Source organism: Hylobates moloch, unplaced genomic scaffold (assembly GCF_009828535.3).
Source record: "Hylobates moloch isolate HMO894 unplaced genomic scaffold, HMol_V3 SCAFFOLD_1, whole genome shotgun sequence".
NCBI classification, from domain to species: Eukaryota; Metazoa; Chordata; class Mammalia; order Primates; family Hylobatidae; genus Hylobates; species Hylobates moloch.
The window spans coordinates 223155818-223179779 of record NW_026652276.1 but is presented as its reverse complement, the minus strand read 5'-3'; the positions used below and the strand labels follow the sequence as shown (position 1 = coordinate 223179779).

Here is a 23962-nt window from a genome sequence, read left to right as displayed (position 1 = left end):
TATCTATCTATCTATCTATCTATCTATCTATCTATCTATCTATCTATCTATCTATCTATATCTACCTCATCTATCTGTATCTGTCGCTTCACTCTATCTACTCAAGTTCGTTCTATCATCTATCTATCTATCTATCTATCTATCTATCTATCTATCTATCATCTATCTATGTATCCATCCAGCCATCCTATTCATTTCTTTCTATCTATCTATCTATCTATCTATCTATCTATCTATCTATCTATCATCTATCTATCATCATCTATCTCCACCCCTATTCATCCACTCACCCTATCTATCCAAATCCCTCTTCTATCTATCATCTATCTACCTATCTATATAGCATCTATCTCTATGTATGTAGGTATGTATGTATGTATGTATGTATCTATCTATCTATCTATCTGTCTGTCTGTCTGTCTATCTATCTATCTGTCTATACTGTTCAAGGGAGAAGACCTAGCTTCCTGTCCTCTTGTCACCTCTCACAGAGAATCACTTGAAGCTTGGTGGTCCAAGCAGCCCACATGGACATAGGAACCTGCTCAGCCAGAGAAGTTCTGGGTCATGGGCTTCTTGACTTTTATCAAGTAGTCAGTATCAGAACCCCACAGTTCATCAGCCAGTAGGGGCAACACTGCCATCCTGAGGCAATTTGGAAATCTGAGGGCAGTGTTGGTTATCACAGGGACACCAGAGGCATTCAGTGGGCAGTGAGCAGGGATGCCCATAGCTCTGATTTCAGGGAATTCTTCACAAAATATCTCTCACCTCAAATGCCAGTTGTACCCCTGATGAGAAACACTTCATTAGGGAGTCACGGAATCTGTTAGCTCGTAAGAGATTCTTGGTAGATAGGATAATTATAACTATTGGTTGGTACAAAGGTAATTGCAGTTTTTGCCATTGAAAGTCATTAAAAGTAGGCTGGGCATGGTGGCTCATGCCCGCAATCCCAGCACTTTGGGAGGCCGATCACGAGGTCAGGAGTTTGAGATCAACCTGACCAACATGGTGAAACCCCATCTCTACTAAAAATACAAAAATTAGCCAGGCGTGGTGGCGCATGCCTGTAATCCCACTTACTCAGAAGGCTGAGGTAGGAGAATCAGTTGAACCTGGGAGGCAGAGGTTGCAGTGAGCCAAGATTGAGCCACTGCACTCCAGCCTGGGTGACGCAGTGAGACTCTGTCTCAGAAAAAAAAAAAAAGGAAAGAAAGTTATTAAAAGTAATGACAAAAACTTCAATTACCTTTGCACCAACCTAATATTTATATTATTAATAGTAAGACCCACTCGATGAAGCTGGTGAGGATGAAGCCACTGATGTCCAGGTCTGGCTTTACTGACTATAAAACAAATAGCCAACAGCCCCATGAAAAGCAGATTTCTGAGTCCAAAGCTCCAGCGATTTAATTCAATAAGTCTGTGATGGGATCTAGGAATTGCAGTTTGTAGCATGCGATGTGCCACAAAAAGAGTGCTAGGTGATCCTGAGGCCCAGTGTGTGGGTGGTTATATCACTGTTTGAAGACTGGAGAAACTGAAGGCAGAAGCCACAAAGACAAGACTTGAATATGCACAGGTGTAAGGTAGAGCCAGCACCTTGGAGAACGGCAGAACATTTTTATGAAGTTGGAAGGGGTCATCCGAGCAGTACTTAGGGAAGTTCCTACATCATGGCTGGCCAGGTTCCCCATGTGTACCCCATATGGGATACAATTCTGACTCAGATGTGGCTGATAATCTCTTTATTCTAATTCTCCAACCCCCACCCATCCCATTGTTTCTAACCCTGCCTGATCTGGAGCTCTCTGTTTCTGGTGAAAGGTTCTCTTTGTCAGGTTTCGTGGTTTCTACCTCCATTTCCTAACAAAAGGCATCCCTGGCATGCCCACTCCTCTCAAGATTCTCCGCGATGTGACCCACTATCTTCTCACATCCTTGACAGCCAGACCCATGTAGGCTGATCTGTTTCTCTTTTCTCATGTTCCTTTTCTTGCCCTTCATGTACACATATGGATTCCTACCTGCCTTTTGTCTATTGTATATAAGAACTGGAGTTCCCCTAGACCAACTGCTCATTCTGTTGCCTCCCCCACCCTCCTCACCAGCATTCTTTAGCTCTTTAACTCTTATAATGGTGTGATTATCGTAAAGGAGGCTATTTACTGAGACATAGAAAGGACCATAATGTTCCATAACAAGCAACATTTATTTGCTGCTTCTAAGTGGTGTGAACCCACCATTAAACAGTGAGTGTGTATTTTGTGTCAAGTTCTAAGCTAAGCATTGTGCAAAATATAAATATCACTCAGGTGAATATAAAACAAGCTTCTTGCTCTCAAAAGTCTACAATGTAGTTAAGAAGTTGTATCTGGCTGGGCATGGTGTCTCATGCCTGTAATCCCATCACTTGGGGAGGCTGAGGCGTGTGGATCACTTGAGGTCAGGAATTTGAGACCAGCCTGAACAACATGAGGAAACCATGTCTCTACCAGAAATACAAAAATTAGCCAGGTGTAGTGGTACATGCCTGTAATCCCAGCTACTCAGGAGGCTGAGGCAAAAGAATCGCTTGGACCTGGAAGGCAGAGGTTTCAGTGAGCCAAGGTAGCACCACTGCGCTCTAGCCTGGGTGGCTGACACAGCAAGACTCCATCTCAAAAAAAAAAAAAAAAAAAAAAAAGTTGTGCCTTGAATCCATCTTGCAGGTTAAAACAAAAACACACCCGTTATTATCTGAAGAAAGATGAAAATAAGGGGAAGTTGAAACGTCCTCTTTAAGTCCTCTCAATTTATCTTCCACACAGCTGTAGTTGTCATGTGATTCTGAAATTGTAGAAAACACTGAGGTGTACTGGTCTAATATCCTGAAATGTAATCTTATTCCTTCCTCCCCTCTCCCAGTGGGAATGACATAGGAGGGAGTCCCTGGGTGTTCCTTCCTAACCTATTACCAGGCATCTCATGTCTGCAGTCTCTCCCTGGCTTTGTCTTTGAGGAGTGCTTAGGAAATGGCAGAACTGATGTTGAGGGTTGGGCATCAAATGCATGAGGTCACTAGTTCGGGTCATTGATTGTCATCATCCATGTGTATATGAAGAGAACAGTTTTAGGATGTTTTCCAAATGCTGGGAAGGTGTGCAAATTGCACTATTTCTCTTCTCATTCTACATTTCTCTAATAAGTTAATAACATTATTTAGGCCCTGTTCAGGCCGTCTGTCACCATGCAGTTCAAGTATTTGTGTGAGTTGCATTCTCAGTAAGTGCCTGTTTGCTGTCTTATATATTTGTGTGGGACAAACAAATTGTATTTATTTTTTATAGCTATATCGAGCTTATGTGGCCTTCCCAGACTTTTTCCGTAATTCAACTGCCAAGTGGTGGAAGAGGGAAATAGAAGAACTATACAACAATCCACAGAATCCAGAGAGGAGCTTGAAGTTTGATGGCATGTGGATTGTAAGTGTGTGTGTGTCTCTGAGTACCTGTGGCTCTTGTCTATCTTTCTGTGCCTAAGTGTATGTACCGCTGACCTTCAGTCAAGAGGATAGACATTGTCCAAGGAAGACTTTGGACATATCAGATATTTCCTCCTCTCAGGAGAGGAACAGCCCTGATAGCCCTCACACCTTGTACCAGACCTGACATTACTACTATAAAATCTCTGAGGCAATTGACTAGGAATTTCTTGGAACTTTCACTGCCTCACGCCCACCTTGAGAGAGATTTTTTTTTAACCCTCTAGCCAGTTGTTCTGTAGGGGTGAATTAATCTTTCTAGCTAGTTCTCACTAGGATTTGATGAAGCTCCCAGGGCTGGCATCTACAGGGGTTACTGGATGTTGAACAATTTATTCACTGCTTCCTTGGCTAAGAATTAGCAGGATGTAATTATCTTAAAAAGTAAGGTATGTCTGTGTTTGGCATTTCTAGGATATGAACGAACCATCAAGCTTTGTGAATGGGGCAGTTTCTCCAGGCTGCAGGGAAGCCTCTCTGAACCACCCTCCCTACATGCCATGTAAGAATCCTTGGCCTTCTTGATTGGCAGAGCCGTGATTGGAAGAAGGATTACACTGGAGGAGCCTAAGGCCAGGGGTGTTCCCTCACAGCTCAGGGCACATCCTCATGGCTGCTGTGGTTTACTGGGGACCAGAGACAAAAGTTCTGCATGTGCTTTACCCAGCGGGGCATGTGCAAGTGACTAGACTCATTGCACAAATTTCTTGAATTTGTCTAGAAAGCACTTATGAGTGGTCATGCCACCAAAGGGTTCCCACAGCTAGGCTTGTTAGTTTTTTAGGCTTATGTGAATTCCATCACAGGAATTTTTTGGTGTCATCAATAGGTGGAAATTATTGGCTTGCCTTTATTGTGGAGCTGATGGACTTTGGTTATACTTGGGTTCATATCTTGGCTCCAGAAATTGTTCTCTCTAGGAGTTTTGTGACTTTTCACAGATTATGTGATATTTCCAAATCTCAGTTTGCTAAACTGTAGAGGACAGATAATGCGGTCATCTTCATAGAATTATGGATATAATTGGCAGGTCAAAAGCCTAAATCAGAGCTTGTCATGTAGTGTTTGACAGCTGTACGTTCTTCCTGACACCTCTGCTTTCTTCAGTGAACTTGATGTTGGAAACACTGGAGCCGCCATTGCAGCTCAGAGCTGGAGGCGCTGTGCTCATGTCTCTGTGGAGATGGAGAGCGACACAGGCAGGACTCAAGTTAGTCTTAAGATCCAGGGCCCAATCCCTTGAAGAGAGGTCAGGGAGAAACAGAGTCAGGGCTGGATTTCACCTCACCAGTTCTTCCTCCACAGATTTGGAGTCCAGGGACAGGGGCCTGAGCAGCAAGACCCTGTGCATGGAGAGTCAGCAGATCCTCCCAGATGGCTCCCCGGTGCAGCACTACAACGTGCACAGCCTGTACGGGTGGTCCCAGACCAGACCCACATACGAGTGAGTCTCTGTCTCCCTTCTCCAGCTGTCACAACCTGGAGGGATTGCCAGTAACTGACATAGCTACCCTAGTTTTCCTTTCATTCCCCATTCTAAGGGTTAAGAAGATTCACATGAGAACTGTGTAATGATTCTTATTAAACAAATTCTTATTGATGTGGAGCCAGGCCCTGTGATTAAAAGTAGGAGGACAGCTTTAAATAAGGCATGGTCCCACCAATGAAAAACTTAATGATCCTGGTGGGAAAGACTCACATGGAGACACCATAATGGTCACACAGGGCAGCCGGTGGAACAATAGCTTTAGTTACGGGAGGTGAAGGGAACACGGAGGTCTGGGCATCTTTCCCCTTTATTTCAAAGTGAATCGTCTTTGGAGATATTTTTATTTTTGGCCATTCTTGGTGGAGGGTAACTGGTATTGCACCAAATTAGCACAGTCCCGCTTTGCAAGCTCATGAATAGTATGAATTCTCCTAAGGACTATCTTATAATCTTCACTGTGCTCCTCCTCAAATGTAGAAAACTAAGTATTGAGGAAACCAATAGCAAGATGTAGTAATTCTTTACTATTCTGGGGGCACTCCAGTGAGTTCGCTACAGTGAAGTTCTTTGTAAAGCGCTATGAGAACACGTGACTTGTTATCTCCATTATCTGGGATCAGTGGAGCCCCCATTACAGCTCAGATTCCCATGTTCCCTCCAGTCACGCAGCAAACATTGACTAGGCTCAAGGGCTCTGGGAGCAGAAGCTCTGTGGCCTTTACTCTCTGGCCATGCCCTCAGTTCACCTCCTTTTCCCCTCCAACCAGAGCCGTGCAGGAGGTGACGGGACAGCGAGGGGTCGTCATCACCCGCTCCACATTTCCCTCTTCTGGCCGCTGGGCAGGACATTGGCTGGGAGACAACACGGCTGCGTGGGATCAGCTGAAGAAATCTATCATTGGTGCGTGGGTCCTTCCCAGGGCCTGTGCCTGTAGGGCAGGGAGTTGGGAATCTTGGGAAGAGTTGAGGAGGCAGGTCGTCAGAGCGAGCCTGGTCTGACACAGCTGTGCTTCTCATTGCAGGCATGATGGAGTTCAGCCTCTTTGGCATATCCTATGTGAGTGTCCTTGGGATCCTCCTAAGCACCAAGGAAGTGGGGACATCTTTCAGAAATCATCAGCAGGCTGGCTTTATTTCCTCTTGTTTCAGACGGGAGCAGATATCTGTGGGTTCTTTCAAGACGCTGAATATGAGATGTGTGTTCGCTGGATGCAGCTGGGGGCCTTCTACCCCTTCTCAAGAAACCACAACACCATTGGGACCAGGGTAGGACAGTGGCTTCTACCTGCAGTGTTCTGAGTCACTTGAAAGACAATCTCCATTTCTGAGCTAAAATTAACGCAATCTGTGTTTCCTGGGATATCTTTTTAAAAAGGTGTTTTTCTGTTTGTTTGTTTTTTGTTTTGTTTTGTTTTGTTCTGTTTTGAAACAGGCTGAATCGTGCAGTGTCCCAATCATGGCTGACTGCAGCCTCAACCTCTGGGGCTAAAGCGATTGTCCCACCTCAGCCTTCTGAATAGCTGGGACTACAAGCACATACCTACGTGCCCACCCAATTTTTGCATTTTTTGTAGAGATGGGATCTTGCCATATTTCCCAGGCTGGTCTCAAACTCCTGGGCTCAAGTGCTCTACTCGACTCAGCCTCCAAAAGTGGTGGGATTACAGGCGTGAGCCACTGCACCCTTAAAAATTGTTAAGCCCTGGTGTCTCAATGAACCATATTCCTCAGTGTTCTTTAGATTATTATTTTTTTCCCTGTATTTTAGGCAGAATTATACCAAATGTGCCAAAAAGAATGTCTTACAGTGAAATTTTATCAGCTGTCCTAGGAGAGCGTCAGTGACTCTTTCCAGTCTATTAAGAATATTCTCTGGGCCTCATGTAGAGTTTTCTTTTGTTTAGCTGTGAGTGTTCTTCAGTTGGAATATGCTTTCAGTGACCTTCTTAAATCCCCTAGAAATTCTAGGGCGAGCTCCAAACACTGTTCTCTTTCTCCTTAGAGACAAGACCCTGTGTCCTGGGATGCTGCTTTTGTGAACATTTCCAGAAATGTCCTGCAGACCAGATACACCCTGTTGCCATATCTGTATACCCTGATGCATAAGGCCCACACGGAGGGCGTCACTGTTGTGCGGCCTCTGCTCCATGAGTGAGTGTCCAGCAGGGATCCCGATGACTAATGGATGACTTACTGCATTCTGTGTGGTGGCAGTTGATATACACAACTCTTCCTAATTAAAGACACGATTGCCTTTTGACATGAGCTCCTCAGGCGCAAATCGTACTTGATTACTCTCTTTAGCACAGTGTTATACATACCATAGGTCATGAAAAAAAGGCTATTGATTGAATGAACAAAACTGAAATGATGCAGTACGGCATAGAATAGTTTCATTCTAATTTGGCTGTGCAAAGGCCTATCTTTTGTAGCAGTTTGGTTATGTGGACCCAGGTCACAAAAGAAGGATTTCAGCAAGAGAATTGAGGGACAAGGGCCATCCTTGCATTTAAAATGTGCCATGGTTAAGAAATGAGGTAATGTTTTATAGGAGAGAACACATCTACATCCCATACTTTCTGAAGTTTGAGGCACATCCCATGGGCAAAGCAGAGGCTGGGTGCTCCTGATGAAGCCAGGCCTAGGAAAAAAGCCAGGATGGCTCAGGGGCAGCTCAATTTCCGACTTGGATCTGAGCTTGAGGAGCTTCTTCAGTCTTGGCCTGAGGCTCTGTTGGGCACCTTCGTTTCCCTTTCCAGGTTTGTGTCAGACCAGCTGACGTGGGACATAGACAGTCAGTTCCTGCTGGGCCCAGCCTTCCTGGTCAGCCCTGTGCTGGAGCTGGTGAGTGTGGAGGCCTCCGACGGGGGGAGGATCTCAGCTGTGAGGCTTGGGGAAAAGGACGAGGAGAAGAGGCCTGAGCTGACCGGGGTCCTAACACATGGTTTCCTATTCTACCTGTGTCTCCTCCTCTCCTTCTGAGCTGAAGTCCATCACTTAGGTGTTCTGGGCCTCAGCTCCTTCATCTTTAAAATGAGCCTAACAATTCTGGTTCATAGGCTGATCAAGAAGAAAACTCCTCATGGAATATTCAATGACACAATCATTTCTTCGTTGACTAAAATATGGAATAGAAGGTCAGATGGGGGCAGTATTGTAAAGAATTTATAACAGTCCTCTAGCACTTTTACTTTTCAGAAGGATTAGTTGGCAATGTGTGTACTTGTATTGCTGCTGGCTAACCCTTCCCTTCTTCTGCAGGAGCTCCTCCCAGCAGTAAAAGCCATTTCTTTAGTTCTGTTGTTAATTAGGCTTCTGATTAAAATACCAGTTAATTGCACCACCCCCAAATCTTTTTTTTTTTTTTTTTTGAGACAGAGTCTCACTCTGTTGCCCAGGCTAGAGTGCAGTGGTGTGATCTTAGCTCACTGCAACCTCTGCCTCCTGGGTTCTAGTGATTCTCTTGCCTTAGCCTCTCGAGTAGCTGGGAGAACAGGCACGTGCCACCATGCCCGGCTAATTTTTTTTGTTTTTTTTTTTTTGTATTTTTAGTAGAGACAAGTTTCACTGTCTTAGCCAGGATGGTCTTGATATCCTGACCTCATGATCTGCCCACCTCGGCCTCCCAAAATGCTGGGATTACAGGCATGAGCCAACACACCCGGCCCAAAAATCTTATTGTACCCACAAAATTTTCTTCTGCCCAAACACAACCTCAGTTGTTTGTCTCTTTAAGAGGAAATGGGGTAAGTCTATGTCTATAAGCAAACAGTGATTTATTTTTTTCCGAAGTCCTGGATACCAAAGTGCTGTATGAAAGCCACTTGTTCTGTGTAGACAAATCTCCCGTTTAAAAAAGAAAACTGTAAAAAGGTTGCCCCAATTGCTAACCTCTCGAGCCGTGAGGCAGCTGGGTCCAAAGCCATCACAATTATTTCACCTCTTTCCTAAGCAGTTTGGTTACTCTGTCCTGGAAAATGGTGCCACTGCCTCACCTTGTTTGTGTTTCATTTTAGAATGCCAGAAATGTCACTGCATATTTCCCTAGAGCCCGCTGGTACGATTACTACACGGTAAGTTTTTCTGAACGTTTATACAACACGGGAATATGGTAGAGAGTACAAAGGCTTTAGATCCAATAGACCTTAGGTCAAATGCTGGCTCTGTAACCCACCTGCTGCGTGGCCTTAGAGAAGCCACTTTAACCCTTGTAATCTCAGTTTTCTCACCTCCAAGTGGGGTAAGACCACTTTCCTCGTAGAACCATTGTGAAATAACACATAAAGCGTCTCACTCAGAGTCTGGTTTTTTGTGGGTGTTGTCTTTGTGTTAGTTTTTAATATTTCCTTATATCACCGCTATTTACAATGTTATGTAAAGGCAGATGCTAGCCAACATTTAAGATTGTGTTGCAAACTATAGTTTTTGTTTTTATTGTTGATATCTTTGCCCGCTGTAAGTTTGTAGGCATAGAAGCCGTTTTATCTCTTTTGATTAAATATCTCCTTCCATAGCATAGATGCTCAAAGAAGGGCACTGCACATAATTACCTAAGGCAAGCAAGTGATTAGGCGATGTGCAAAACACACACAGAGGTATGGGACCCAACCCTTGTGTGTCTAACCAGTGCAAGTGCATTTAGAAATGAGGAAGCAATGAAGAGCTCCTTGCCGCATAGTTTCATTGCTAGTATGATTCCCAAAGACTCAGCTGGGAAGCCAGGGTCTTCCCGGGCAGCTCTGGGGTGGTGATCTCTTGCTGGGACCCTGACAAATCAGACCCTGATTCTTGGGGAAGAATCAGAGGAGGTATTTCCTTTGTTTCTAACTAGGACTCTTCTTCTGACTTTCTGAAGAGAACATAGTTGAGGGCTGGAAATACAGCAAAGAGGTTCAAGCAGGCATACAGGAAGCAGAGCATGTGCTGGCCCCTTCATCCAAGGGGATTGCAGTGAGATTAGGTGAAAACTGGACAAGGATGTGCGATTTTGTTCCTTCTCTTCTCAGTCCATTGGAGCCCAAGTCCTCTCCACAGCCCCAGACTCCTCTTTCTGCAGCTAGTCTGGATCTGCCCTTAGGGTGGTAACATGTTAAGGCTCTGCTATGTGCTTCCCAGCCAGGCCTTCCCCAGGAAGAGGTGGCCAGCTTCCTTTAAGTGAGACTGGCCTTTGTCCTGAGTGAGCATGTTGAGTCTCCCATTCACTAACAGAAGATATCTTTGATTGAAGAGGGAGAGACAAAAGAAGTCATGGAGCAAGCTGTTTAGAAAAAGATGAAATTCGGCCAGGTGCGGTGGCTCACACCTGTAATCCCAGCACTTTGGGAGGCCGAGGTGGGCAGATCACAAGATCAGGAGATCGAGACCATCCTTGCTAACACGGTGAAACCCCGTCTCTATGAATAATACAAAAAATTAGCCAGGTGTAGTGGCATGCACCTGTAGTCCCAGGTACTCGGGAGGCTGAGGCAGGACAATCGTTTGAACCTGGCAGGCAGAGGTTCAGTGAGCTGAGATTGTGCCACTGCACTCCAGTCTGGGTGATGGTACGAGAGTTTATCTCAAGAAAAAAAAAAAAAAAGAAAGATAAAATTTTTGATGTTTCATTAAAATGAAGATGAATCTCATAGGATTAATGAAGAAGTGTCACCTTAATTAATCTTCCTAAGTTTGGGTAACTGTTACTCGTTCTAGAGCACAAGCTGGCAAACTATGGCCCACAGCCAAATCTGCTTGTTAGCTGATTTGCAAAAAAAGTTTTATTGGAACACAGCCATGCATATTTGTTTCCTTGTTGTCAACAACAACTGCTTCTTACCTGTCAAGTAGCAGCTCTGAAATGAGAGGATTTTGCCTACCAGGGAACATTTGGCAATGCCTGGAGATATTTTTGGTTGTCACAACAGGGTGGGGTTGAGGAGGCGATGTTGCTGACATCTGAGGATTCTGCTAAATATCAAAAGGCACAGGATAGCCTCATCACCAGAGAATTGTCTGGCCCAAATCTCAATAGTGCTGAGACTGAAAAGCCCTGCTCTAGTTGAGAACATGTAGGATGGAAGGATGGTCCCTAAGGTTCTGATTCAGGTGAGAGAGTAGCAGCTCTTCCTGTTACACATCAGGCAAATGTATCTTGTACGGTGGAAACAAAGGCAAGAGACCCTACCAAGATATTATAGCAGCCTTGCAAGATTTCTTGCAGCTCTGGGTGAATGGAGAATGGGTAATAGCAGGTATGTTGCGAAGAGTGATGAGCAGGCGTAAGTTCAGAGGAGAGGATGAGATGTCTGGCAGGATGCACTGTTCAGGGAGGGGCCTGTCCTCTCCTTTGTCATCTCTTACCTTCTTCTGCCCACAGGGTGTGGATATTAATGCAAGAGGAGAGTGGAAGACATTGCCAGCCCCTCTTGACCACATTAATCTTCATGTCCGTGGGGGCTACATCCTGCCCTGGCAAGAGCCTGCACTGAACACCCACTTAAGGTGAATGACAGGACTCAGGTTTTCCTTTACATGTCGGTTAGCTCAACAATTTCTAATGAAGTCCACCAAAATGTAAGCATCACTCTCAAGCCCACATGCAATTCTACTCAACACTTGTTTTTGCTTCGTTTGGTTGCTTGTGTGTTAATTTTTTCGGGTTCTATACTCTTTGACTAATTATTAACAACTCTTTTAAGTCTAAGGGAGTGAGATGATAGGTCTAAGAATGTCATTTTTTTAAATCTCACATCTGAGATGGAAGTCAAAATAGGAGCAACCACCATTCACAACAGCTTTTCAGAAGCTGTTGTTTTACAAATGTATCCAGTGGATTTTGAAAGACTGTAATTCACGTCCTTCCTTAAACCCTTTGAATTTCTTTTCAAAACACACTAACAGCCAGGTGATCAGCCTCCTTGGTTTGCCAGGACTGTTGCAGTTTTAGCACCAGATGTCTCCCCTCTTGGGATGCCTCTCTATTCTGGGCAAACCAGGTCAGTTGATGCCTCTATCTGCCTTGGCCACACTGTCCATCCATGTTTCTTTGCTCTTGACTCAGTCGTTCTCATTTGTAGAGAGTCAGGATCCATTTCCACCCTCCTAGAATCTCAACTTCCTCTTTCTTTTCTCCCACTAAGAGATTTCTTTCTTGTGATTCAAAAGTGAATTCAAAAATTACCTCCTGCAAACTTCGTAAGTCCACGTCACTGAATTTTCCTTCATATGTAATTGATTCCAAAATTATAGATTCCATCTGTACTAAAGAGGTGCACATTTATATCTTCATGCCTTTGAGAGTATTAGCCTATTTGTCTTTAACAGACTAGGAGTCCTTTGGAAGCCAGAAACCTGTCTTTTCTTTTGAACCTCTCTTACTGCTTTAATTTTCCAAATTGTAGACTTTTTATGATACTAATGGAAAATATCCCTAAATCCAATGCCAGTTGGCTTCCTTTTTCTAACTGTTCACCTTCAAGCTGTTCTGCACACTGATACCAAGTTGATTTTTCCAAAATGAAAATCTCAACTGGTTGCTCCCAGGCTTGAAGTCCAAAGTCTTCCATTAATAGGGTATTCAAGTCCAATCACAACCTGGTTCCACGTTACCTTAACAACTCTTATCGCCTGCCACACCTTAATGTACATACAGATCAGCTATGCCAAAAAGCTGGCGATTTCCCAAACATACCCATGTATTTTACTGCATTTGGGCTTTTGAATTTATCCTTTCCAACATCTTTGCCTGGTGTATTCTTAATGATCCAAATGAAACTTACATTTCAACAGCAAGAAATCTTTCCCTAATCTTCCAGCAGAGGAAGCACTGCCACTTCCAAGTTTCTGGTCATTTGTAATGTATATATTTTTTGCTCCTTGAATGATTTTGTCTTTCTTCTTTAACAGTGTCAGCATTTCAATAGTAGTTGTATACACTGTGCCTGAAAATTGTATTATCTGAAGTGTTTAGGGCCATCTAAATCTATTGTTAGTTCTTTTTTGCTGAGTTTCCTTTATGTTGACTTACTACCTTGTGTGCTTGGTGATTTTTTGTTTCGTACTGTGGTAATGTTAAGCATCTAAATGTGGGTCTCATTCCTCCAGAGTTGATTGGCCTTCTCCTCTGTTTGCAAGCCAGCAATTCCTTCCAACTGGCATCATGTTAGCTTCCATCAAGGATCCCGGCTTCATGTGGGAATCAGAGGTTCACATTTTCTACCTTGGATCACGAGGCTTAGTAGCCCAATTTTCACCTTGCTATGGGAATTTGCACACATGGAGATCCTAGGTTTTGCTTACTAAGCACCCTTTTAGTTTTAGCTCAGTGTTTTGCTATCCTGTTATTGTTTTGATCTCTTGAATATATTCCTTACCTTCTTGCAAATCCAACAACATTTTAACAGGAATGTGTGTTGTAATTTATCTAGGATCAGGTAATATTTTACAGGGTAAGTCTCCAAAAGAATATATAGTCTACCATTTTTGTAGAACTGTGGTTCTGGACTCCTAGAATATCTTAACTTTTGTGTTGTTTTCACGGTCTGCCTTCATTTTTTAGTGAATGTGCCTAATTTTTCCTATAATATTTAAGATCATTCAGATGAGGAGTTGTGATTTATTAATTTTTATATCTCATTGACTTCCTAGAAATGACTGCTACTCAATACATGAATATTTAATGAAAGCAGATGATTTTGTTGATAATGGAAACTAACTCTCTTACGTAGTGAGAGGCTGAACCGTGGAAGAATACAGTGGAGAATGTGAGTCCAGTGACAGACAGAGGAGGAACAGGAAGAGCAGGAAACTGAGAGGTTGCCTAGAGAGTGACAGAGTGAGGAGAGATTCCAAATACAAATTGCTCTCTCTCCCCCTCTTCCTCTCTGTCCATCTACTCTACCATGTCTTTGAGTAATGTGTTGTGTTTCCTATTGTAAATTCTAAAGTAGATCATTAGAATGATTTGTTTTTCTTTCAAAACAAACTAATAATAAATAATCAGCTATGTTACCATTTAATAGATGGACCTTAGTGTATGTTGTTGCTTTCTGAGTATAAATGGTCTTTAGGCAGGTGAAAATGTATCTTCCTCACAGCACTGGACACTTCTCCTGAGAGCATCATTGCTAAAGTGATCTGACTGAACCAGTTATTGCCTAAGATTTCTTTCTCTTCTCATACTCTGTATTCCAAATAGTTGTTGCAGAAGCAGCTTTTATTTGAGCTATTGCAGTGCCTCTGGTGCTTAAATTCTTGCCTCCAACATAGATGTTATTGCTAATGTTTGGGGTGTTTCTATCTCCTATGACACTGTTAATATTACAGAAAAATGCGTCTGTCGATTTTGTGTTTGTACCTCAAGAAACAGAACCATCTGCTGCTAGTATCTTTTCCAGTTTGAAATTTGATGGAAATAGTCTCAGCTCAGTTGGCAAAATTCTCTGACTCCTGTCTTTGTCTCTTGAATCTTGTTCCCCACAGTCGAAAGAACCCTCTTGGTCTCATCATTGCCCTAGACGAGAACAAAGAAGCAAAAGGAGAACTTTTCTGGGATGATGGGCAAACAAAGGGTGAGCGCTGTTACGATAATGTTGCTGTTTCTCAACCTGCACCTGTGACTTATGGTCCTTCACTCCTGCTGGTCATTCAGCTGTGGGAGAAATCTCAACAGGCACAGTAGCAAGAGTCACTTAAGTATTTTGTTTCTGGTTGCACCATTCAGGGATAGTGGTAGTTGAACTACAGACGAAAGAAAAATACGTTTGTATCTCTGACAATTCTCCCATTCACCAGTGGTATCTATAGTAGGCTCTCATTTTATTGTCATTGGGTGCTTAGATGAGAAGGTTTCAAGACTGTTCCCTAATTCAATGTTACTGTCGTCCTCCTAAAATTCTTATGAGCAAGTGTTGATGATATAAAAATCATGCCCCTGCCAGTAAGGCAGTCAGAATATACTGTTGTAGTGTGTACTCATCTAGCCATACATTTTAGCATATTTGTGGGTCCAGTATACTAACAATTCTTATGCTTCAAGTTTAGGAAGTAGATTCCCTTGAAGCATATGCCTTGGAAGCCTTTGGAAGGGAATGTTTGGAATGTTCCAGTAGGAAAGAGAAGGAAAAACAATGGCTTGGCCTTGGAAACTCTTTTCCATCTAATCCAATATGTACATTAAAAATTATGTATTTATTTAGTTGTAAAGTATTTAGTTGGCAAATAAAGATTGAATATATTTAAGGTGGACAATGTGAGGATTTAATATATGTAGGCATAGTATAATGGTTACCACAGCTATTTTAATGAACACATCCATCACCACCAATGCTGCAGACTGGATCCCCAGAACTTATTCATCTAATAACTGAAAGTTTCTACCCTTGACCATCATTTCCCCATTTTCCATGCCCACAGGCTCTAGGAACAACTGTTGTAGGCTCTGCTTGTAAGAGATGAACTTTTTTACATTCCACATATAAGTGAGACCATGCAGTATTTGACTTTCTGTCTCTGGCTTATTTCACTTAGTATAATGTCCTCCAGAGTCATTCACGCTGTTGCAAATGGCAGAATGTTCTTCTTTTTATGTCTGAAAACTATTCTACTGTATATATGTACCAGAATATCTTTATCTGTTCATCCACTGATAGACACTTAGGTTGTTTTCATATCTTGGTTACTGTGAAGAAAGAAATTAAAAATTTAAATGTAAGGGCTAAAATTGTAAAGCTCCTAGAAGAAAACAGCAAAAAACCTCCTTGATGTAGTCTTGGCAATGACTTTTTGGATGTGATACCAAAAGCAAAGGCAAAATGCCAAAAAGTAAACAAGCGTGACTACATCCAACTAAAAGGCTGCTGCACAGCAAAAGAAACAATCAACAAAGTGAAAAGGCAAACTACAGAATGGATAAAAATGTTTGCAAACCATATATCTCAGAAGAGAGTAACATAAAAAAATAAGGAACTCATACAACTCAGTAGCAAAAGATCAAATGACCCAATTAAAAAGTGGGTGAAGTACTTGAACAGATGTTTTTCCAAGGAAGACATACAAGTGGCTAACTGGCATGTGAAAAGATGCTCAACATTACTAAAAGACACAGGTATGCAAGTCAAAAATCACAGTGAGATATCACCTCACACCTGTTAGCGTTGAAATCATGTAAAAGAAAGGAGAGAAGTGCTGGTGAGGGTGTGGAGAAAATGGAATTTTTTAGGCTGTTGGTGGGACTGTAAATTGTTACAACCATTATGGAAAATAGTATGGAGGTTCCTCAAAAAATTAAAAACAGAACTTCCATACAATCCCATGAATTCCCACTTCTGGGTGTATATCCAGAGGACATGAAACCAGTGTCTTTAAGAGATACACTCCTCCCATATTCATTACAGCATTACTTGCAACAGCCAAGATATGGAAACATTCTAAGTATACATGGATGAATGAATACAGTGCAATATTATTCATCCATAAGGTAAAGGAAATACTGCCATTTGTGACATCCGGATGTAGCCGAAAAGAGTAGGGGTGTGAAATCTGTTCTTCTGTAGTGGGCCAGCCAGAATCTGACTTGTCTTTCTCTCACTTTCAGATACTGTGGCCAATAAAGTGTATCTTTTATGTGAGTTTTCTGTCACTCAAGTGAGTAGCATATTTTTATGAATCTTAGGTGTGGGCTTTGGACTGACCATTAGCACATCTGTGCTTGTATGTGTGATTATATTTGTAACTTTATATGCATTATTGGCAGTAGGTGAGCACATTTCTATTTATGATTTCATCGATGTTTTCAAAAGGAGGCATTAATATAGCAGCTAGTGTTTCTAAATACAGTTTTTAAATGTCTGTGTGTTTTTATGATTGTTTTAAATTAGACGATTATCCAAATAATGTTGTACTTCTGGAGCACACACTAGTAGAGAAAGCAGAGAGGCATTCAGGGCAGTGGGGGTATCCGGTCTGGAATGGAATATTTGAGTGACTTGAGAATCTGTGTATTACAGGCATACCTTTATGCACAATTGGACTTAATTGTTTTGCAGAACCGCTTGGAGGTGAATATTTCACAATCAACCTATAAGGACCCCAATAATTTAGCATTCAATGAAATTAAAATTCTTGGGACAGAGGAACCTAGCAATGTTACGGTGAAGCACAATGGTGTCCCAAGTCAGACTTCTGCTACAGTCACTTATGATTCTAACCTGAAGGTAAAACCCATTTTGTTGAGATGGTATATTGAGAATTCTCCATAGCACCATGATGTTCCTTCTTGCCAAGGTTGCATGGGTCCCTGAAGGACCAGAGCACCTTTGAGGTGTGTTTTGGGGAAGTGAGAGGGCTGGGGAAAAAAATGAGGTGGCCAGAGCTAGAATGAGTTGGGTATTTTTCTTCTTATTCCCTTCTCTGCCTATCAATGTTCCCGTCTCTCTGGCTGGTTTTGCTTGCTTTTCCCAAAAATAGAATAATAATGATGATGAGACACAGGAACAGCGAAGTTGGAAAGTGGGGAATAGCCTTACATTATTAGACTGTGAATTTTGTATGACTAGCGCAAATAAAATTTGGTATTTGAAAAAGGCCAGTTTGGATAGGAAACTTGTGGTCAGGTTTTGGAGGGTCTTAGGTACCAACTTGATTTAATTCTCAAGCAGTCTCATACTGATCCTTGAATGAAGGCTGTGCTACTGTGTGTGAGCATTTTTGGCCGTGGGAGTGGGAGCTGGGGATTAGTAGAACAGGGAAGTACAAGATGGTTTAGATTGGGAGGTTACTGGGAGAAGGATGATAATCTTTAGAATGTGATTTTTTTACTCCAGACAAGTGAGAACTTTAACTTCGGAAGTGCTATTTAGAGAAGGGTCAAAGATAAGAAAAATATATGGAAAAATGTTAAATATTTGAATTAATGGGATTCAAAGAAGGTTTCAAATTTGCAGCCTTTATGCTTAGAGAAATGAAGAAGCTGGGATGTTAGAAACGGAAAGAAATATGATTTTGTTTCAACTTCTCAGTTTTGCTGTTGCTAAAATTGAAATTCAAAGAAATGAAATACAGCCAGATGCAGCAGCTCACGCCTTAATCCCAGCACTTTGGGAGGCTGAGGCAGGTGGATTATGAGGTCAAGAGATTGAGACCATCATGGCTAACATGGTGAAACTTCGTCTCTACTAAAAACACAAAACATGATCCGGACGTGTTGGCGGGTGCCTATAGTCCCAGCTACTTGGGAGGCTGAGGCAGGAGAATGGCGTGAACCCAGAAGGCGGAGCTTGCAGTGAGCCGAGATCGCGCCAGTGCACTCTAGCCTGGCCAACAGAGCGAGTCTCTGTCTTAAAAAAAAAATAAAAAAACAAACAAAGAAATGAAATAGAATCCTTAATTTACCCTGATGTGATTGTTATTCATTGTATGACTGAATCAAAATATTTCATATGCCCCATAAATATGTATACCTACTATATACTCATTAAAATTAAAAATTGAAAAAAGAAAGCATTTGTCCAACATTCTACAGAAATGTGGGCATGACCACCAGGTCATACGATTCTTATTGCTGTATTGTTTCTACCACCCCACACCAATGGGGGATACTGGTTTGGGGACTGGAGAGCAAGAAGATCAACTCAGTTTGGGATGACACCATGTGTCATGATAAAGAGGAAGTGCAGAGAGACCCTTCCTGACAAGACACAGAGGGCTAAGAGGAGTCAGGGTAGAAAAGAATAAGGGGTGATCACCACAGGTTTTATTTGACCTAATTGTTTTCATTATGCTATGTACAAGATTCTGCTAGATGGGAGACATTTGCCTTATTGCTGCTAAATAGATTCTCCCACTGTACAGTTCTCTTCTTATAAGCTAAAGTGATATGTTGCTTGGATGGTTGAAGGCGTGGACTGATGTCTATTTGTTCCCCTCCCCCCCCAAAAAAAGTCTTAGATCTTGCAAGGCCTTTCTCCCAAAGATGAATTTCCTTGTGATTTCCGCATTCCTACAGGTTGCCGTTATCACAGATATCGATCTTCTCCTGGGAGAAGCATACACAGTGGAGTGGAGCATAAAGATAAGGGATGAAGAAAAAATAGACTGTTACCCTGATGAGAATGGTGCTTCTGCAGAAAACTGCGCTGCCCGTGGCTGTATCTGGGAGGTAACCATGCCGAAGGGGTTCATGTGCATGAAAATCTCCACACCTAATCTGTAGTTTCTTAAGCATAGCAGTGGCATTTACATAACTACTTAAAATCCATAGAAAGGACTTCCTAAGGGACATGATCTGGATATGATGAGTAGGTGGGGACATGTGCGAAACTTTTTAAAATAAATGTTTTGCTTGGAGACCAGGAATTTAAATTTATGTTATTGCCAAGTGATAGGCTGGTTTTATCATCGTCTAAGATGACTTTCCTAACCCTGTTTAGGTTAGAGAACTGTAAGACCACATGCTGTGCTGATCTATGACTTTGGCCTTACTTTTCAGGCATCCAATTCTTCTGGAGTCCCTTTTTGCTATTTTGTCAACGACCTATACTCTGTCAGTGATGTTCAGTATAATTCCCATGGGGCCACAGCTGACATCTCCTTAAAGTCTTCTGTTTATGCCAATGCCTTCCCCTCCACACCCGTGAACCTCCTTCGCCTGGATGTCACTTACCATAAGAATGAAATGCTGCAGTTCAAGGTAAACACAGTACATGTATCAGGTAGTGATTAGGCCCTTTTCAGTTCCATCATCTTTTTCTGGTTCAGGTCACAGAATGCTAAAATAAGTTAATCATGCTACACTAGACTAGATTATTATCCAAAGAGCATTGAGAAATCATTGAGGGAACAATGAGACCTGTCCTAATTTTCATTTGGAAAAGATTACTGTGGCTACTGTCAGGAAAATGATTGGGAGAGCAAGAGTGGGTGCAGAGAGACAAGTTGGGAGGCTGCCAGTTAGGCAGGTCAGGTGAGGGTTTAGGTTCGGACTAGATACTGGAACGAAGGTGGAGAACAGTGCACCTGTTTGAGATTCAGGAAGTTGGGTTACAGGGTCTGGTGCTCGATTGAAAGCAGGAGACAATGGAGAGGGAAGCATCAAGAATGATGACTGTGTTGGTATCTTGCATCTTAATATGGATGGTGCTGACATCGACCGGAATGGGAGTACTGAAAAGGTTTGTACTTGATCAATGTAAGATGGTATGTTCAGTTTGGGATACTGAATTTGGGGTATGTATAAAATAGCCACCAGTGTGCAGTGATTTCATTTCTTTCCAGGATTTAATTGCATTTAAGGACCAGGGATGGACTAGCTGTTATGTCTGTTTTTCTGTTAAACTAAGCTTCTAAGGACAGGCATGTGCCCTTCCCTCTTTGTGCTTCTGAAGTCTAATACAGAGCCTGGCAGATAGTTAGCCCTGTAATGTAATTGACAGAGTAAGTGAAAGTGATCAGGACATTGTCGCATTGCCTAAAAATTTCTTTACAGTCTGACATCAACCCGAATTCTGAGTTTTTGTACATCCTGTAATGCAGGGATGATGCTGTTGTATGTTTGTACCCTCATCATAGCACTCGCATGTTGTAGGCACCTAACGGGTTTGAAGTGAATGAACTTCCTTGGAGTTCTAGCCTTAACCATTGCCTACTCTACCTCTTGACTATACGTTAGGTCTTTCCAAATATTTGCCTCTTTCTGGCCCACTTTAATTCTCTCTGCCTTCGTGGTTGTTATTCTTCACCAGAATGACTTGATCTCCTTTCTTTGTTTGGTTAATGACTACCAATCTTTTAATACTCTAGACTGTATTTCTCCTGGGAGACCATCTCAGTCTCCCAGAAACAATGTTAGGCATTTCCTTCTCTAGAACCTCACAGCACTTCTACATAGCTCTCCCTTAGCACACATCACCCAGGTGTTGTGAGCTGCTCTCTTTCACTTCTCATCCTCATGTGAATTTTGTAAAATCATAACACTGCCTTATTCAGCTCACATTCCTAGTGTCTTGTGCAGTGTCAGGCAGGGATGAGGTAGGTACTCATGAATCAGTTTAGATACCACTTTCAGCAAGCACATTCTGATTATTTTAATCAAATAGATTTCATTTTGGAGAGACAGGTTTTTTTTCAATTCAGAAAAGTTTTAAGGTATTTATATGTACTCATATACCCACAGAAAATAACAAGTAACATATTCATAAATGCCACGCTGATTCCAGAATGATTGTCCATGTTAGCACCAATGTCCCATTGAGTATATTAATGTGTTAGAGGCCTTAATAATGAGAAATGATAGAAAAAAAATTAAATCTGACATTGTTATTTTATATATTAGTTAAATCTCAGATATCATAAACTTAAAGAAGACAGAAACATAGCATCTGAACTTTTTGTCCAAAAATAAAAAAGGTTCTGCTGTGGGTATAGATTTCAAGAGTACTATTATTGCCTAAAATCGATTTTCTCTGGCCTAGATTTATGATCCCAACAACAATCGGTATGAAGTTCCAGTCCCTCTGAGCATACCCAGCGTGCCATCCAGCACCCCTGAGGGTCAACTCTATGATGTCCTCATTAAGAAGAATCCATTTGGGATTGAAATTCGCCGGAAGAGTACAGGCACTGTAATGTGAGTGGCTTCTAGTGTGACTCAGAGTTGATGGCTACCTGTGCCTTCGCTGCCAGGTCCATTGTCCTTGGATGTATCCTGGTTCAAAACATCACATTGTTCACTTCCAGATGCATGGATGAGTTGTTTCCTTCAGACCTGTTCTTACAGGAAATCTTTAGCATTCTAGAAATAATTACTGAGGCAGTTGAGTGTGCCTGAGGATTCATCCAACAAATGTTTATGGGGTGCCTTCTCTGGATTAGACCGCTGAGGTTTCTCTTCTCATGACAACAAATAATAAGTAAATATCACTTTGAGTGCTATGTAGAAAATGCGCTGAGGGGTGCAAGGGTGGAAGGCGGTGCTGGTGTGGAGTGGTCCCAGCTGTGATGGTGAGGAGTGCTTGGATTTGTATTGTAAAGGACCACTGAAAGGAGGCAGTGACAGTGGGAAACAGATGAATGAAGAACTCCTGGGCTTTTAGCGAGGATATCTATGATATTTTAGTCCAATTGAGTTTCTGTTTTGTTTGGGAGATGAACAGGTTCTGGGTTGGAATCAAGTATTCTGTTGTCCTTGAAAAGTCAGCTGCTGGAAACAGAGAGAAAAGCCCATTTTCTGTTTCAAATCTGCCTTTTTGTGTTTCAGTTGGGACTCTCAGCTCCTTGGCTTCACCTTCAATGACATGTTTATCCGCATCTCCACCCGCCTCCCCTCCAAGTACCTCTACGGCTTTGGGGAAACTGAGCACACGTCCTATAGGAGAGACCTGGAGTGGCACACTTGGGGGATGTTCTCCCGAGACCAGCCCCCAGGGGTAAGGACAGAGCATTTGGGATCTGTGTCTCTGCTTCTCTCCACCCACACTGCGCATGCTTTGGGCTTCATCTTCCCAAACTCCACTTGGTCATCACATTCTGCTTTTAGGCGAGTGGGCCAATTCTCAGGCTCCTTTGTTTCATGTGTTTAATTGATTTCATGGAGAAAACTAGACCTATCTCAGCAAACACGTTTTTGTTGAGTTTCTTTCTCAGGCATAATGTCTCTTAAACTCCTACTGCTTCTCCCCATGACTCTCCAGTACAAGAAGAATTCCTATGGTGTCCACCCCTACTACATGGGGCTGGAGGAGGACGGCAGTGCCCATGGAGTGCTCCTGCTGAACAGCAATGCCATGGGTAAGGCCATCAGCACCTCCCTTATTTTGGGGGGATACCAATCATGCTTGAGTCATTTTAGAATGTTTTTAGCCTAACTGTTCCTTGAATTCAAAATCTTCATTTTACGGGCACTGCTGTTTATTTTTTCTTTGTGTTTAGCCTTTCTGTTTATTTCAGTCTAATATCATGTGATAAGAAGATTTAACCCAACTCTCATTTTGGTAAAAATCACATAAGAAGGGATAGTAACACCTCATGGGTCCCAAACGTCTTGGAGGTCAGCTCGTGGGAGCCAGTTATAGAATTTGAATTAGGCCCCAGCACTTTGGGAGGCCGAGGCGGGCAGATCACGAGGTCAGGAAATCGAGACCACTGTGAAACCCCGTCTCTACTAAAAATACAAAAAATTAGCCGGGCGTGGTGGTGGGCGCCTGTAGTCGCAGCTACACGGAGAGGCTGAGGCAGGAGAATGGCGTGAACCCGGGAGGCGGAGCTTGCAGTGAGCAGAGATTGCGCCACTGCACTACAGCCTGGGCGACAGAGCGAGACTCCGTCTCAAAAAAAAAAAAAACAAAAAAAAAAACAAAAGGATTTGAATTAGGCTAAAACTATGGGTTAGAGAAGTTAGTCTGGGGATTATGAGGGTGTATGGTTTGTTGAAAAATTACCTGTCAGGTACTGTTTGCTATCTACTGACAGGAGTCATACCCCAAACCTCAGCATTGTGCATATTCCCATGTAACAGATGTGAACATGTACCTCCTTATCCAAAATAAAAGTTGAAATGTAAACATAATTTTAAGAGTAGAACGACAAAATATAGTGAAATACACCAAAGGAAACAAACCCAGGAATGGGACCTTTAGAGTTCCACTGAACTTCTTCAGTTCTGTGTGAGTATGATAGAAAATACTGGCTCTAGGCCAGGCGCGGTGGCTCACCCTTGTAATCCCAGCACTTTGGGATGCTGAGGCGGGCGGATCACGAAGTCAGGAGATCGAGACCATGGTGAAACCCCGTCTCTACTAAAAATACAAAAAACTAGCCAGGCGTGGTGGCGGGCGCCTGTAGTCCCAGCTACTTGGAGAGGCTGAGGCAGGAGAATGGCGTGAACCCCGGGAGGCGGAGCTTGCAGTGAGCTGAGATCGCACCACTGCACTCCAGCCTGGGTGACAGAGCGAGACTCCATCTCAAAAAAAAAAAAA

General features: G+C 42.6%; 1 protein-coding gene across 1 annotated transcript; it reads left to right on the top strand.

Annotated features, from left to right (window-relative positions):
• Positions 1-1299: 1299 nt before the first annotated feature.
• Positions 1300-17104, top strand: LOC116812445 (maltase-glucoamylase-like; the record flags this gene model as incomplete). The annotated part of the gene is made up of 14 exons (XM_032758073.2): positions 1300-1308; positions 3333-3467; positions 3941-4028; positions 4832-4970; positions 5783-5916; positions 6038-6072; positions 6165-6281; positions 7018-7166; positions 7775-7859; positions 9032-9088; positions 11371-11495; positions 14475-14563; positions 16588-16637; positions 17039-17104. Coding segments are annotated over exons 1-14 (1278 nt in total), but the record flags the coding sequence as incomplete, so codon positions are not given.
• Positions 17105-23962: the final 6858 nt, after the last annotated feature.